Source organism: Myiozetetes cayanensis, unplaced genomic scaffold (genome assembly GCF_022539395.1).
Source record: "Myiozetetes cayanensis isolate MyiCay16 unplaced genomic scaffold, myiCay2020 scf2-11, whole genome shotgun sequence".
Taxonomy (NCBI): Eukaryota; Metazoa; Chordata; class Aves; order Passeriformes; family Tyrannidae; genus Myiozetetes; species Myiozetetes cayanensis.
Genome location: NW_026087411.1, coordinates 72840183 through 72856726, shown reverse-complemented (window position 1 = coordinate 72856726; position 16544 = coordinate 72840183). Strand labels below are relative to the sequence as shown.

General features: G+C 34.0%; 1 protein-coding gene across 4 annotated transcripts in view; it reads left to right on the top strand.

The window, feature by feature from the left end:
• The window catches only part of GRIK2 (glutamate ionotropic receptor kainate type subunit 2), a 363996-nt gene that overhangs the window by 333855 nt on the left and 13597 nt on the right, over positions 1-16544 (top strand). For 3 of the 4 annotated variants that reach the window (XM_050316539.1, XM_050316538.1, XM_050316541.1), the window contains one exon: positions 10596-10846. In XM_050316539.1, coding sequence (XP_050172496.1) covers positions 10596-10846 — 251 coding nt within the window. Of the gene's footprint in view, positions 1-10595; positions 10847-11047; positions 11452-16544 lie in introns of those variants that run through there. The other variant, XM_050316540.1, reaches the window with a different exon arrangement.

The window sequence follows — 16544 nt, the reverse complement described above, 5'->3', positions numbered from 1 at the left end:
AGCAGCAGAAATAAAACAGTTGTAATTTAAGAGATGTCAGTAGTTGCAGTGCAGAGAGGAGCTGTCAAAGTGACTTTTCCATATTTTTAAAACTTCTTTTCCCCATAGTTTGCATTCATTCTATCTCAAACTTTTCAGAACTTGAGCATCATCCCCTTCCCATTGGTGCCTTGTTTTTTTTTTTTTTGGTCTTCTGGAGGGCTAGGCTAAGAATCAAAGAATACATTATGGTAACAGGAGAACTACAAGAAATAAAAATACTGGTTTGTATTAAATACCTTTAAAAAGGAAGAAAAAAAAAAAAGATCCCACGTATCCTTTCAAATGTACCTGTTTGGAGTTTATCAACATTCCTTACTCTTTGAAGTTAAGTCCTTACTGTGGCTAAGGCTGCTTTTTAGTGTCCTGACATAATGCTCTTTCTACACCTCCACCAAACCTGAAAGGTGATATGTTTTGAAGAGGTGTGTTTTAAAAGCATTCCTTAAATCTTAGGCAAGACTAGAAAACAATGCTAGTGAGCACAGTGACTAGCACTGAGCATGACTGGCACATTCATTTCCATTAATATTTATATTTGGCAGTGAGTGGTCAATGCAGAACATAATTTTAGACTCTTTTTACCAGATACAGGAAGGGTTTTTTTTGTCAAATATTTCTGTTACTTCTCTTAAACATTACAAAACTTTCTAAAATCAACATTGTTTGAAGAACAATGTTGTTTTGTTTGAAGAGACACAAGAAAAAGGAAAAGAACACCCTAGACTCCACAGAAAGAGTTAGTGAGATTTAATTCTACTCTTGCAGTAAATCTGTTCTGTCTGACACTGATGGGTAAGCAGAAGGTCTACACTTTTTTACACATCTGTGATTAAATACATTTATGTAAAACCAGCAAAGCCACAGATATGAATGGTACAGAAAACTTTCAAAAAGCACACTTTCAAAACTGAAAGGAGTAACAGGTAAGTTATGTAGAAATTAGTCCCCAAAATTGTTAACAATACACTTGCTTGATGTAACTGAAACAAAATTCTACGTATCTGAAAATACTGAACAGTTCAGAAGTTTAAAATTTTCATTGATGCAAATGTATTTCTGGATTTCCTCTGTAAAGTACTAAACTCAACAGTCAACAGTGGCTTTCAATTTAATCATTGTTGAGATTTCAGGTTCCGTAGCTATTCCCTCCTGATACTGTGAAGGACACTGAGGATGTCTGAGCCATCTTTACTTATTACCTGTTGTAAAGTACTTCTCCTGTAGAAAAATTTCAATCTCAAAATCCAGCAGTCTACTTAGAAACTGTGCATGTGTTCTTATGTGTATCTGTTATATGCTCTTAGTTAACTTCAATATTTTTTTGCATTTTGAGTATAAATACTATATAAATACTCCTCCCACAGTTTTCAAAATCTAAAGTAATAAATAATAATAACAATACCAATAATAATAACAATAATAATAACAATGTCTAAGCAATAATTTGGTTTTATTGTTAAGACACCCAGACTATATAAATTACCTAATATGAGCATTTTTACTAGTCCTTGAAGATGAGAAATATAACAAATCTGTCTTGGTAGAAATAAATAGGAAACCAGGTACCAAGACAGGAGGCTTTTTTTTCTGCTTGCCTGCACTTAGTCTGTAATCCTTCATACAATCTGAACTGTAATATTCATCACTAATGCATGCATAAAAGTGCTGAGCTTCAATTCTTCTGTAACTAAAACAAATTAACCCATTTGTCTTCATTAGCTGAACATAATGCATAAAAAAACAGGTATATATTATTTATTTTTATGCAGGTCAAATCATGTATTGAAACTAATTCAAGAATTTCCACTGCTTGAGCAGTAAAGTTATTGTTTCTGAAATGTAAGAATGTGTAGCTCACATTTTTGATGAAAGAACTGTGTTTTATAGTTGCCTGAGGAGTAAGAGCATATTGAAGCACTATCTGGGAGGCATGTTAAGAGACTGAGCTTTATATCAACAAGGAATTTCCAAAACACTTAACATTTGGTAGCTATTGTGAGCAGACTCTGCCTTAGAGAAGTGGTTTATAGTAGGAACTTACCAGACAGACTAAAGCAAAAACATTATTATAACTTCCGTGTTGATGTTTTTGTGCCAGGGAGCTGGGATTGTTTAGCCTGGAGTTAAAGGAGGCTCAGGGGAGACCTTGTCACACTCTACAGCTGTTTGAAAAGAGGTCAGCCTCTTCTCCCAGGCAGCTAGCAACAGGACAAGAGAAAGTGGCCTCAAGCTGCCCAAGGGAGATTCAGGTTTGACATGAAGAAGAATTTCTTCATGGAAAAATTGACAAGCATTGGAATGGGATGCCCAGGGAAGTGGTGGAATCACCACCACTGAAAGTGTTCAAAAAATGACTGGGTGTGGCCATAGTGCTATGGTTTAGTTGGTATGATGGTGTTTGGTCAAAGGTTGGACTTGATGACCTTAGAGATCTTTTCCAAACTTAATGATTCTGTGATTCCATGATTCTATGTATTGCATTGCCAAAGACTCATCCACAAATTTAAAATGTCTCTGTCCTGATACACTGCCCTTAATTACAAATAAACCATGTGTTGCATCCTAGTATGTGGTGTTTCCATGGTTTGCAGTTAGATGTACCCAAGGCCACTTCATACCTCAGCCATGATGAAGCAGTTAATGGCAAAACACAGACATTCATTGTTTGAAGATTTGTACTTATAGCTTGTCAGGAGATTTCATGCAAAAATCATGAAAAAAACCCCATGCAAAAGCATGAAATGGGTTTTCAGGTGTAGGTGGTTTTGTTACGACCTTACAATTTTCTTGTCTTTCAACATAATCTTAGCTGTCTGACCAAAAACCTTCACGTATACAAGAACTGCATGCAGCATTTCATAGAAACATAGAATTAACCAGGTTGGGAAAGATCTCTGAGATCATCAAGTCCAGCCCTTGATCTGACACCACTGTGGTTACTAGATCATGGCACTAAGTGCCACAACCAGTCTCATCTCACCTCCAGGGGAGGTGAATCCACCACGTCCCTTGGCAGCCCATTCCAATGTCTGATTACTCTCTCTGTAAGCGTTAGGCTTCCTTAATTCATCTGTTTATTGCTGGGTAGTGTTACACAAATATTTCTTGCAAAAGAGGCTTTATTTGCAAACCATTCATGTGAGGGATACAGATTTGCAAGGAGAATTGGAAAAAAGAAAGTACTATATAAATATCAGATACTTTTATCTGTGGTAAAAATAAGATCATTGATTTTCTCAGCAGAAGTTTGAACAAAGATATTTTCCCATTTTGCAGCTGTGCAATTCAACAGGGGTAGAGAGATAATAGTGTATTATGATTAAGATCTTTTCAAAATGTCTGTGATGTTAAAATGCATGAAGAGTCTATGAAAAATGTTACTAACATTCATTCATTTGAATTCAGTGTTTAATCTGTCTAAGAGACGTAATTTAGAGCGGCTTATAATGATAGTTTGAGGAGGGGCTGAGAAACAAAACTTTGTTAAAAGAAAGGATAAAGCAAACAAAATTAAAAATAGTATAAAATTTGCATGGTGTCATGGGTTTACCTATCAAAAAAAAATTAAAAACACCTTCTTTCTGTTCAGGTTATGTTGGTACTACAAAAAGAAACAGAGAAAATCAGTGTATATTTACTATTAAACCTGTTATCATCATATCTTACATATATCATTAATTGTAGGTAACTGTTATCCTGTTGGGGTTTTTTTGGTGGTTTTTTGGGTTTTTTTTTGATAACATACTGTGGAGCATAGACATTTTTTAAGCTAGTTACAAATTAATATACTCAAGGACGTCCACTTCCCAGTCCTAAAACAGGAAGTAGTTGGGGAACACAAGAATTATTTAATGGTTGTTGGGAGTTTCAACTCCCAAATATTCATCTAACTGTTATCATACTTATGGCTGGAAAATTAATATGAAATAAATCCCAGCTACATCATCCATCCTGATTAAATTTCAGCTTTATAAACCTGCACGTACTTTGAAATGATGGTTCTATAAAGAAATGACCAGAAACTAACAGGAGTGGGAATGGTTATGAGTGAGGACAAAATGAAAGCAATTAGAGAACACGCCACTTGTGAAAGGATTTTTATTACATTCAGCATAAAATACCAATTTTAAATGTTTCTTGCCTCTTACCAGCAACTTGTCTCTTCCAAACCATACGTGTACTCAAAGATAAATATATACGTATAAAGTTATGGTGCCCAGCTTTTGTTTGGATTTCGTTTTGAATGTTTCCAGTTTTAATTTAGATATGTGGTAGTTTAGACTGCTGTAAATATCTACTGAGGATTTTCCATTATACTAACTGCAACTTAATAAATATTTAATGTTTACAGTATGTCTAATATTAAGATATTATAAGTTTAATGCAGTATGAAGTGTCAGGGTTAGCAATAAGAATCAAGAAACACTTTTTTTCATCAAAAAAGGTAACCCATCCTGACAAGTATTTTATTTTGATACGTCATTTGGAAAACATCAGTAAAATTCAAAGTTTTGCATTTAATCGCAAGGAAAAGAATGGGAAATCTAATGTACATGCAACACATCTAAATTAAATTTGCAAATTTGCAAGTGTTCCTTACCTTAGACCTGCAGCTTTATTATTTGTCCATAACATGTGGCCTTTTAAAAAAGGCTTCTTCATGCTAAGAAGTCCTAAAGTCTATACAGAGCTAAAGTCTGTAAGGAGTTAGAAGGACAGTTGGTAAAGGAGCAAGAAATATATTTTTTATAACTATTTTTTAATAATTAAATATATCCCATATATTAATGCATTAATCATTAATAAATTGGAAATATATAAATGTTACTTGTCTCTTGGAATGGCAAACACAAGATTTTCAAACCTTTCTACTTTAAAAAGACCTATGTCCACTGAAAGTCTATTAATATAACAATTGTTTTCAATATACTTGGTATACTTTGCTATTAATTCATATGGACCTTAGACATGAGAATGCTTTAATGTCTGAATATTTAATAAATATAAACTAACAATTTTGCTGTGAAGCACAGAGCTAAAAAAAGGGGAAAAGTCTTTGATTTTACATCACAAAGCAAGCCTGTTATCAAAGCTACAATTAAAATACACATCCATCTCCTAGTGTAATGCAATGGTTCGTGGTATACTCTCAAAAATAACCCTGTCACTTTTTATACCTTGTAACTTCTTATGGAAATGGCTAATTTTCTGCTGAGAACATTTTTCATAACTAACTTTTTTGTTGTTGCTTTGTTTTGTTTTGTTTTGTTTGTTTTTTAAACTGGTGGCTTATTTAGTTGGTATGAGGTCCAGATTTTGGGATTAAGGAGAGTCTGCTTCTGTATCAGGTTTGCAGAAATTCTTCCCTTTTCTTTTGCTTTATTGGTCTTATCTTCACTGTGGGTTGTTGCTTCCTTCCTGTCATTGCCAAAGAAATTTAATCCATCAAGTCACCACCTACAGCAATGGCATTACTCCATCACCTGGAAAGAATCCTCAGTTATGTTTTCCTAAGTGAAAATAAGTTGGTTTTGAAAGTGAAACCAGGGACTGGGAACTGAGAGAATCCCTATTCTTTCTTCATATGTTGCTTGAAGATTTTAGAACCCACATATAGGAAGAATGAACCAAGCTATGTTGACCTTTCTTTCTGTCACTTCCTTCACTTCCCAGTTAGAGAGGTTTAACAGAGTTAGGGAGCAAAGTTGGCTGTAACTTTTAATAAACAAAAACATTTCTGTGGAGATAGAGTGCTTCTCATATGTCCAGTGCCCTTTAGCTGCCTAGTACTTTCCTATGGCATGTTGTAACTGTGACTGTCAGTCTTTACTACTGGGTGCTGACTGTTCTGCAGATTCCTGTCAGGTTTTTCAGGCCCTCTGATGTATGAGGCTGGTTTTTTCCACAATTTTTCCATGATTCCTCATAGTCTAGACAAGTTAGTCTACTCCACAGTTATGTGCAAAGGAAATCCCTTCCATCCTGTTTCAATGTAAACTAGTCACATACAGCTTCAAAACCTGGATATCCTTCCTGTTACATGTGGCTTCCTTCTTTCAGTAAATATTTCGTTACCCAAAGAAGTTCTTAATTATCTAAATTTTGTACCTAGGTTCTGAATATGATGCTGTGTTCTGAACTACCTTTCGCTTAGGCCAAGGACACAGAATATGAAATAATGTTGCAAGATAACTAGAATGGTCTTGGGATTATTAATAAATAAAAGAAAAAAAAGTAACAGTAATAAAAGATGCTATCAGTGGTCTGTGACTGTTCAGAATGTATTTTACTGTCTAGCAAATCAAAAGTAAAATGCAAGTATGTTCCCTGGGCAATAACTTTCAAAATACTAGGCAATTCATCATGATTTCTTTTGGCACAATACATCTCCAATGATGAAACAAAAAATTTCCTGGTTCAACATTTTCTTAATGAAGGAGTTAGTTAGCAGAATGCTGCTCTTCCTTTCAATTTACTTAGAGTCAGAATCAACTCTACAGGTCCCAGCATGCTCCAACTCTTTTTGTATTTGATGGAATGGATAAAACAGACTGAAAGTAACCAGGCAGGAGATTTTACTAAGTTATAATCTAGTAGGAAGCATTTTCAAGACCATCTAGATCAGCAGAATTTCAAAATGCTAATCTGTATGCAGTGAAGTCTCTATATAAAAAGCTTATGTGTTCATAATTTATGATTAAACATGTAATTATGTGCATAAATCTTTATATACTGAGACTTCAGGGCAGAAAACATATCTATGTATAGTTTCTGCAGTAATTCTAAGAGACTCTGTTGTCTTAGTTTTGTACAGATGCTTCAGAAAAAGGTATTTTATGTAAATTTTCATTTTAATTTTAAATTTTCATAAGCAGGTAACAGCAAGTAGAAGTCATTGCATCCCTTACTGAGTTTGTTGCACCTGTGCAGGAAGGCACTAAGGTCTCTAAAATCTATAACAGAAGGTCTTAAAATTCTTCCAGTAGAAATTCTTATTCTTGCAAAAAGCGGGTAGATTGGGATCAGCATGTGTATAGATTATATTCTGTTGGCCCTCCACTCTCTATTTGTCATGGGAATAAATAAACAGTTGATATAGAATTGAAAGCAATAGAAACCAGGAAAATAGAGGAGAGAAAAAAATATTTCTATACTGGTCTTCTCTGTTTCTCTGCACTCAATGGAAGACTGTACAGGGACTTTTTTTCCCTGATTTTGGAACTGAGTTTTAAAAATCACTGTCTGTCCCTCCCTGTCTTCCCACCATGCACAGACTTGTTATATTGTTTTTTTCAACTGCTTTGTATTGTTATTGAGGGCCAAGATGTGAAGTTTCTATTTCTTCACCTTTCAGATTTTTATTCTTGCTTTCTTTTATTATTCTTTCTTTTTTTTCTTATGAATAATTGCTTTACTCTTGTTCATACCATTTTTATTTTGCAAATTCATAAGAATTGTCTGTGAGTCTTAAAGTTTCTATATTTTTTTGTTTGTTTATTTGAGTTAGTTTTGAACAGGAAATTCTCTTTAATGAGAATTTAAATAAAATGAAATTAAATACTTCTGATTTTAAAAAATGTAAAAAGCAGGATTCATCTTTCAGTCAGGTGATCAGAGTGACAGGGAAAATTACCAATAAGTGTCAGAAGTCTTTTGCATTTACTTGCTGAATTTTTTCAATTCTGCAAGGAAAACAGCTTTAATACCCAGGTTGTAATCAGGGGTCCTTTACCATATTCTTGGTGCTTTTTTTTTTTTTTTTTTTTTTAATGCTACCTTTGTCATCCACAGATCAATGATACTTTTAGCCACTTCCGGTGCTTCTGGGTGGATTTTCCATTGCTGGGACTTGCAATGCAGCTTTTAAGGGAAAAATAGATAGGAACAATTATAGTCTGAGGAAATAATATTGTTGATATGTTTCCTTTGTTCTCTTAATAGCTGCTTGAATAAGTATAAGCAACATTAAAAATTATTTTTTTGCAAATATTAGATTATTAGGAGTACTCAGTATTTGTTGTAAAATGTAAATCAGTGAATTTAGAACATTTTAAGTCCTTCAGAAATAGAATATAACTAGAGCATTGAATGTTAGCTTTTTCGTGATTATAAAGTTTTAAATGCTTGATTTAAGAGCAGCAATATGCAATGCTGGTCATCCTATAATGACCCTTATTTGTGAGAGTATCATTTTTAAGACAAGATAATAAGGTATAGCAAAGACAAGTATTGCAGTAGAAACACCAAAGGCCCTGTAATATGTCCATTCCAAAACTATTTGTGTAAAATTTTGCATATCATCAACAGTAAGTAATACAAATACTGTTGAACTGAATCACTGTTAACTGCATGTTTCTAATGCAACCCTCATAAACTTAATTAATTGTAGAGAGGATTAGTCCATGCATTATGGCTTCTGTCTACAAATTCATCAGTCAATTCATTTTTTAACTGCTTCAAATAGACTAGAATTGTAAGTGTACAAATCTGATCCCCAGAATATATAAATAATACATGAAGTATAGATGGTACTCACTATATTTAGATGAAGAATAAGTGTGGAAACAAAATGCAAATCAGTTTAATTAGAAAGCAGCCTGTCAGATCACAAGACAGTTTAAACTAGGTCCAAGATTATTTCTCCGAATCTAATGTTATTTAAGTTGTTGTTGTTAAATATTTATATGCAGTGTAATGTTGAAAATATCCCCAGAAGATTACAGAATGCACTTACACTTCCCCAGGCTCTTGTGGACTAATCACTTTTCTTCTTCCATCTGACTGAAGAAATGTGTCAAGTACAGGGTTTTGCAGACTTTCAGCATAATCAGAATGGTCTGAAATAGTGTGACCTAGGCCCCTGCATGCACAAGAGAGTAAAGAAGAGTTTGTTTCCCTTTCTTTCTGTTTCCTATATAACACTTAGCAAACACAGTTTACCCTCTAGTACAAAACATCATCCTTTTTTAAGCATAAATGAGAAAAGCACAAGTCCTTGCAATTTAAATACTTTGAGGATGGCTCCTTCCTCCTTTATTCTTTAGTAAAGGGAAAAGTGGTTTTGTATTTTGTAATTAATAGTCCTTTCTATGTTCTACTTCTATATTGGCACGAAAGCTCATTGCTATTAGATTTATTCTCATGATAAGATCTACATATCTAAACAGATATTGAAGAAATAAAGAATAAAACAAAAGAAATTCCAAAAATAATGTATACCTTTCCCGACAGTTTAATGACTATAAAATATCCTATCCATGCCATTCAGCTCCTTTACAGTTGATCACAGTAGGTTATGTAGTCAAATGGACAGCATCTCTGAAATGGATACAGAGGATATTTTTAGAGGTAACAAGTTAATGAAAATGTATTTTATTACTCAGTTAAAGGAAATCCTAAAAATTATAGAAAGAGGTATTATCAGGACAGAAAGAAAAAGAGGAGAGCTTCATTGTAGAGTTGTATTCATATCAAATGAAAGAGGGGATGCCAGGCCTCTTCATCTATGCTTTTTTTTTCCTGAGATTTCTTAACCACTTTAATGAAGTCTTTTGTTCCCATTTTAGAAGGAGAAGAAAAATGATGGCTTTGTTCTCTCCTTAAACATTACACAAGTCTTAACATAGAACTCACTTCTAACTGATGTGATTTACTCTCTAAAAACAAAAGAAAAGCTTTCTCCATTGCTATTATTCATTTGTTAATGTAGATTTTAAAATACTCATTGAAAAAGCCTTATGTGCTATGTAAAGAAAAAGAGAGCAGATGACATACACAGATATGACACCACCTTTTGAACTGCTACTTGAAATACTGAAACATTCAAAAGCTACAAAATTATCGTGTCATTTCAAAATACTGAATTATGAGAAAGAAATACATCAAAATATGAGAATTTTACATCCCTGTTATCCAAACACACTTACCTTTCTGAATGCAATTGCTACCTGGAACTGTTAATAAGTGTGTACATGCTTGAAAGGTGTCTTAAGTGTCTGATAATCTTTTATACAGAGATTTTTGTGGCTTGGTCCTGACACATAATTTGTATTTTTATCTTTCAATAAGGTAATAGGATAAAGTGTTCACTAAATATCAGACCTTGTATTAGCTTTAGGTTAACAAGCTATGAAGCAACAGCCTATAGATTTATGTATGTTAGACAACATCTACTGCAGCATAATTAAAAGCTGATTGAAAAGAAAAATGAAAGAAGAATACTATTTGACTGAATATACCAGTTGGGCATGAAGGTGTTCTGAGACCATGGAATTAAATGTGATAGGAATTGTTGCATCAAGTTGCCTGGTTTACCAGCAACACCAGCTGGATCAAGTTTTGTGCCTATATTTGTATGTGTGTGCACATGGGGGTTTGTATTTATGTGACCAGTGTTTGTATTTATGTGACCAAATGTTTTATTGATTAACGTTATGCTTGTTAAGGATATAGTTTTTCATGTGACATTGTATGACATTTTATTCTTATCAGAAATAATTAACATTTCCTGTAATATATTCCATGCAATGTATCTTCCCTATGGTCTTTTTTAGGTTCTCCATACAGAGACAAGATCACTATAGCAATTCTTCAGCTGCAAGAGGAGGGCAAGCTCCACATGATGAAAGAGAAATGGTGGAGAGGCAATGGCTGCCCAGAGGAGGAAAGTAAAGAGGCCAGTGCTTTGGGAGTTCAAAATATAGGAGGAATCTTCATCGTGCTGGCAGCAGGATTGGTGCTTTCTGTCTTTGTGGCAGTGGGGGAGTTTTTGTATAAATCAAAAAAAAATGCCCAATTGGAAAAGGTAAATATTGTCATTAACTATTTTATTTTATATTGATGGTCTATTTAAATAATACTTTAAACATCTGATAGTGAAATGTAGGTGATGCACACTTAGTGTTTATTGTTATAGTACAGTAATTATATAACAAAGGATGACAGCAAAATATCCAAAGCTTTACGTTTACAGCTATTAATTTGTCTTCAATGTGTTTAATTGTAGCCAGATTTCAGGACAAGTGACTATTTCTCCTCTTATTCAAGCCTGAAAAAAGACAGCTTTTTACTCCTGGAAGTTCACTGCAGTTAATTTTATGGATGAAGAAGAAATCTGAAACTGTAATGGGAAACAAATTAATCTTCTACAGATAATTCTGATTTTCAAAAGACAAACTGTCTATAGCTCAAAGTTAAAATCTAAAAATGTCTCTATCAAAATGTTCTTAACAGGAGTTTACACTTGCAAAATTGTCCTGGTAGCATCTGGAAAAGATTGCATCAGCATGATTCTTTTTTTGGTGGGTTTACTACTGATATGATGTCCTGTAAATTCAAACTGACCCAGTTTTGAAAATTCTATTGTTAACTTGTTCTGTACTTGCAATTTATACTGTAATTGTGCGAATACTAGTGATATATTGAGAAATTCTTAGTTGAAATTATAATTTTTTGCATAATAATTAAATAAATCTTTCTATATGTATGTGCCCATGTTTAAACCTTAGTTTAACCTGTTTAAACTAAAAATGTATATTTTTACTGCTATGGCAAATTCTGAATTTTGAAAATTGAGAGAAAGTCTTGGATTTTACCAAGGTTTTGTTGTTGTTGGTTTTGTTTGCCTTTGTTTTGGTTTTCTTTTGGTTTTGCTTTCGAGGTGCTTGTGAATGCAAGCACTGTGTCAACTTCTAAATTTATGTTTAGAAATTTAATTTAATAAAATCAGTAGTAAATCCAAAGCTATACTTATACTGGTATTTTTCCAGGTGCTACTGGTGAGTTTTTGTAACTTGAATCATTAGTCAGAACATTTGCTATTTGTTTTCACTTCTTTTGAGGAAACCTTTTGGTATTCAAGTGTCCTGTTGTGAAGGTACTCTTAAAGAATTTTTTTTTTTTTGTAATGCACACTAAGGCAGTGTGAGCTTTTAAGGTCATAAACACTGTTTGAACATGGGTACATTTATTTAATTGTTAAGGACCACTTTAGGTCCTCTTCTCTATGATACTACAGGCTAACTCCTTCTGTTAAAATTCTATTGGAATGTTACGTTTCTGAAATGAATTTGTGAGGAAAACATAGTGGTTACTTAAGAAACCCATGTCAGCCTCAATAATTTTTATCCATTCTTAACATGAATATCAGTATAAATCATTTTAGCTTTTCTGGATTTTTAACAAGCTCTCACTTAGAAAAACTGGACAATTTTGATAATAATTTTGTTACATGAGTTCAGTGTTTTACAGGGTGTAAATGCATATCTTATGTGACAATAACAGCATTTGGAAGTTTTGAGAGAAAGCAAACAAATTTTTTAATTAAGCATTTGTTTCTTTAAACCCTCTAGTTTTGTGTTGTGGGTTTTTTTTTTAATATGGTGGGGTTTTTTATGTATTTACTTTTTTCCCATTTGGTTGTTTATTGGCGATGAATAGAGATAGGAGGAATCTGACCTTACAACAGTATTTGTACCAGAAAGGTCTCATCAGCAGATATTTAGATACTTTAAAAAGTTAGGAATAAATCTGAAGCAGCTGAAAGAGTCAGGTCTCTCTCCCCTCTTTCCTACTTGCCTCCAATCACTTACCTTCCCTCTCCTCCCTGATACACTCACATACCCTGATGTCAGGAGACCATTAAAATTTCAGTGCAATTTCACTTGTGGAATGAAATCAATATGAAAATGATGCCTGCCTCACTACACATGCCCTACCCCAGCATCCCCTCACCCATTCTTCTTGCAGCACCCAGAGACCTTCAGAAAATGTCTTCTTTCAACCTCTCCAAATGTTAACAGATCCCATTTGCCTAGGAGAGGGAGTAAGAGCAGCCAAAGGTGAGATGAGGCATCCTGCCATTTGTCTCCTCTCTTTACAAATCTGATGGGATAAGTGAACCATGCAAGTAATACTGCCATGTCTATCCTATGGGGAGAGAGGAGACACCTATTTTTGGTAACATTTATAGTTTCATCCCTTTGGAATGAGAATACCATTCTGGCATTTGTATAATGCTTGTCAATATCTGTAAACAGGGAAGATCAAAGGTCATGTTAACAAGCAAGAAAACAAAACAAATCAGATAACTTCAGCTACTGAGTATATGGAGTATCGTGAGATATAAGTGGGCATGTGTTTTTGCTTTTAAAGGTATACAAAATGTTCACTTATACTTCCAGCAGGGAGGCTAAACAGATTTGAAAGTGTATAATATAGATGTTTTTTTAGCATTTTCTATGTCACCCTGTTCCTGGAGTGCACACATAAACAGAGACATTGGTTGGTGTGAACCTATTTGGAGGAGTGAAATCTTGAAAGGAATTGAGTTCAGAAAAGCTGCAGACAAAATGGTGTTATTTGCTAAAATAAAACATGTCGCGTCTTGTAAGCAAAGTGGTTCAGAACATCCATGCCCCTGACATGCTCAAAAATCCAAAGGAAACATATGACACTCCCATAGTCTTTCTTGGAAACAGATGATTTTATGCCACCACAATGCTTTATGGACACAGATAAATTCTTCTTTTATTGACACCTTTCAGAAGGAAAGATAAGCCTGGATGTTATCACAGTTACACTGCCAGTCACTGACACTTATTAAAGCTAGTTTGCTTGAAAAAGGAGTATCTTAAATTACTAAGTATTTTCCAGAAGACCCAGAAATTACGAATGTGAAAAGAACAATATATGGATTAAATAATGCTATCATTTGTAGCCATTCAAAACTCACGGAGACTTCAGCAGGTCTGAACTGCATATGCATGTATAAAAATAGCATATGCACATTTTATTAATCTTGAACTCCTAAGTACTTCAAATAACATGAAAGGAGACACATACTTTATTGTTTGTTTCACCATGACAGATGAGGTCATACACTTCCTACAGTATAAAATTCTGGATTAAATCTTAATGTATAATGAAACAGTAACACCAGCAAAGTATTTCTGGAGTTATACAATCAAATCATAGCATAAACATCAATTCAATTAACCTCTCTGAAATAGCTGTTTATTTATAATTTATCATAAAAACAATAAAAACTATAACTAAATTAATACTGGTTTATATTTCACATACCTTTCACAAGGAAGAAAAAAAAAATATTGAATTTTCCTTGGCAAATAATTCACTCTTCAGCTGCGCAACTGAGTTGAAAAACATCAGTGTGGATAATTTATCTCACAAGGCACAATGAATGAGCACTTAGCAGGACTGGGCCCAAAGCAGAGATCAGTAGCTGGGAGTATACACGAGTTACATACAGACCTGTTTTACTTACAACTGCAGATTCTATTGATGAAGAAATTCTGAATGCTGAGTTGTGACCTGTATATGAGGCCAAATATGTCTTTGAAGATGGTATAAATTTATCTGATCGACTCTTTCCCAAAATGAATTGAGTACAAAAATTTAAAAAAAATCTTCTGCAAAATGCTCAAAACATGTTTTTATAATGTAGGGATAACAGGAACAGAAGTTTCTGATCCTAGCTGATTCAAAAATTCATACAGCTTTAATGAGCTGCAGAGAATTTAGGTTATGGTAGTATTTGATCTTAAACTTATGAGAAATTGTGTAGTTTTGCTATGATTGCTAGTAATTCTGAATTTTCTGCCTCACACAAATTTTAATAATGTGAGAACCTGGAGTGTATTTTGAACTAGATAACCCTGCTGGTCTTGCCTAGTACATAGTCTCACTGTTTCCTTCAGAGAAAATACTGGGAATGACAAAGCACTGTCTTTGTCTGTGGCAGAATTTTACCATTCTAATTGGCACAGTGGGAATGGGTAGGAGGAGATGGCAGGTCAGAGGCTGTCCTGACTGCATTCTTGCAGAGCAACCACAAGATGGTGCCTTCTAATTTCTGAGAGGGAAATTTAATTGTTACTTTTTAATAGAATTTATGTCCCAGTGTTCACCTATTGTTTAATTGCAGCCTTTCTAAAAATGCTGAAGGCTTGTATTATTTCCCATTGTTTATGATACAAACATCTAATTATGTCATCTGCTTGGAAACATGTTATTATCAGACCTTTTTTATCTAGCCAGCCTCGACAATAAATGCTCAGTCATTTGCATTTTATAATTGCTTTTGCTGGTGAATGACCTGCTCCTTGATTTTAACAGGCACTCAGAGGGCAGGGAATAAGCAAGGTTAGAAAAAGAAGCCATTTAAAACAATTACTATGTCTTTTTTTTTTTTTTCCTTTATTGGTGTTCTTCAATGCATTATGGGTTTATGTCCATTTCAAACATTTAGTTTTTTATAGCTCATATTATTATCATAATGGCCAGGGAAAACATTGACCTTGAAGACCATTAATATTTAGTACAATATAGTGATGATTCTCAGTTTAAGAATGTATTGACCTTTGGTTTTGTGTGGGTTTTTTTAAGTCGTCTCTGAGATTATTTCCATTTTCATACCACCTTCACACAGTGATAAGACACTACTGTGCCAGCCTTGTGATAGACATGTGCAGCGCTGAAAACTTTAGGATGAAATTCACAGTATTGCTGAAGGCAGGGACAAGAATATATAGAGCATTGCTTGTTGTTGGCCTTGTAAATGGTTGTCCTTGTACCTATCCCGGTAAGGGTTTCTTTGGAGAAGGTGGCATTGTTTTGAGGAGTTACCTGTAAACCTGGCTTTATTAATGTAGTGGTCCACACAATTCCCAGGAGCCAGGGAGGGGCCAAGAGCTGATAGGCTGAAAAAGCTGTTGTGCTGCAACCATAAGCAGCTGACACCTCATCTTGGCTTTGCTTCTGTTAAAATACAATTTAACTGTTCTCAATTTGTTTACGTGAAGTTAGTGTAAATGGTAACATGAGTTTATTTTCCAAGGTTCTTCTACAATCTATTTGCACTAGGATAAGTTTAATTCACTATGCATTACAATGCTTCTTTTTAGAATTGATGTGAGCAAATAGCGTACATATAACTTGTCCTACATGAAAAGGACTTACAGGAAGAAGTTGTACAAGTACTGAAATATTGTGATGCTTCTTAGTCATCAAGATAGGTAGAAAGTCAGTATTTCAATCTTTGTTTTATTTGTTATCTTACCACCAGTGCAAACCAAAATTTTCATAGTTTCATATGAAAAAAAAAAAGAAGCTATTGCAGTTTTGTTGGAGTTCAAAAATATTCTTAATAGTTCAAAATCAAAAGCCTTTGAATTTGAGACAGTAATTTGTAATAGTTTTGGAACAATCCCAAAATAAATCCCAGCCTAGTGATTATTTTTTCCAGGGAGAGGTAAGTTCAAAAGATTTTAAAGTTGAAAAGCCTGTTCCTCAGGCTATGAGAAACAAAAGAATGTCGACATTCTTGGCAAATCAGAGTAAAAGCTTTGGGGTTTATATCCCAACTAACTTTTATACAATGTACAGTCAGTTATATAGTCTGTATTTTTGTGTCACATTCTATAATGGACTAACCTAAAAAATTTTAATTTTGGCTGGGAAAAACAGCAGCTGCAACAGCTCAT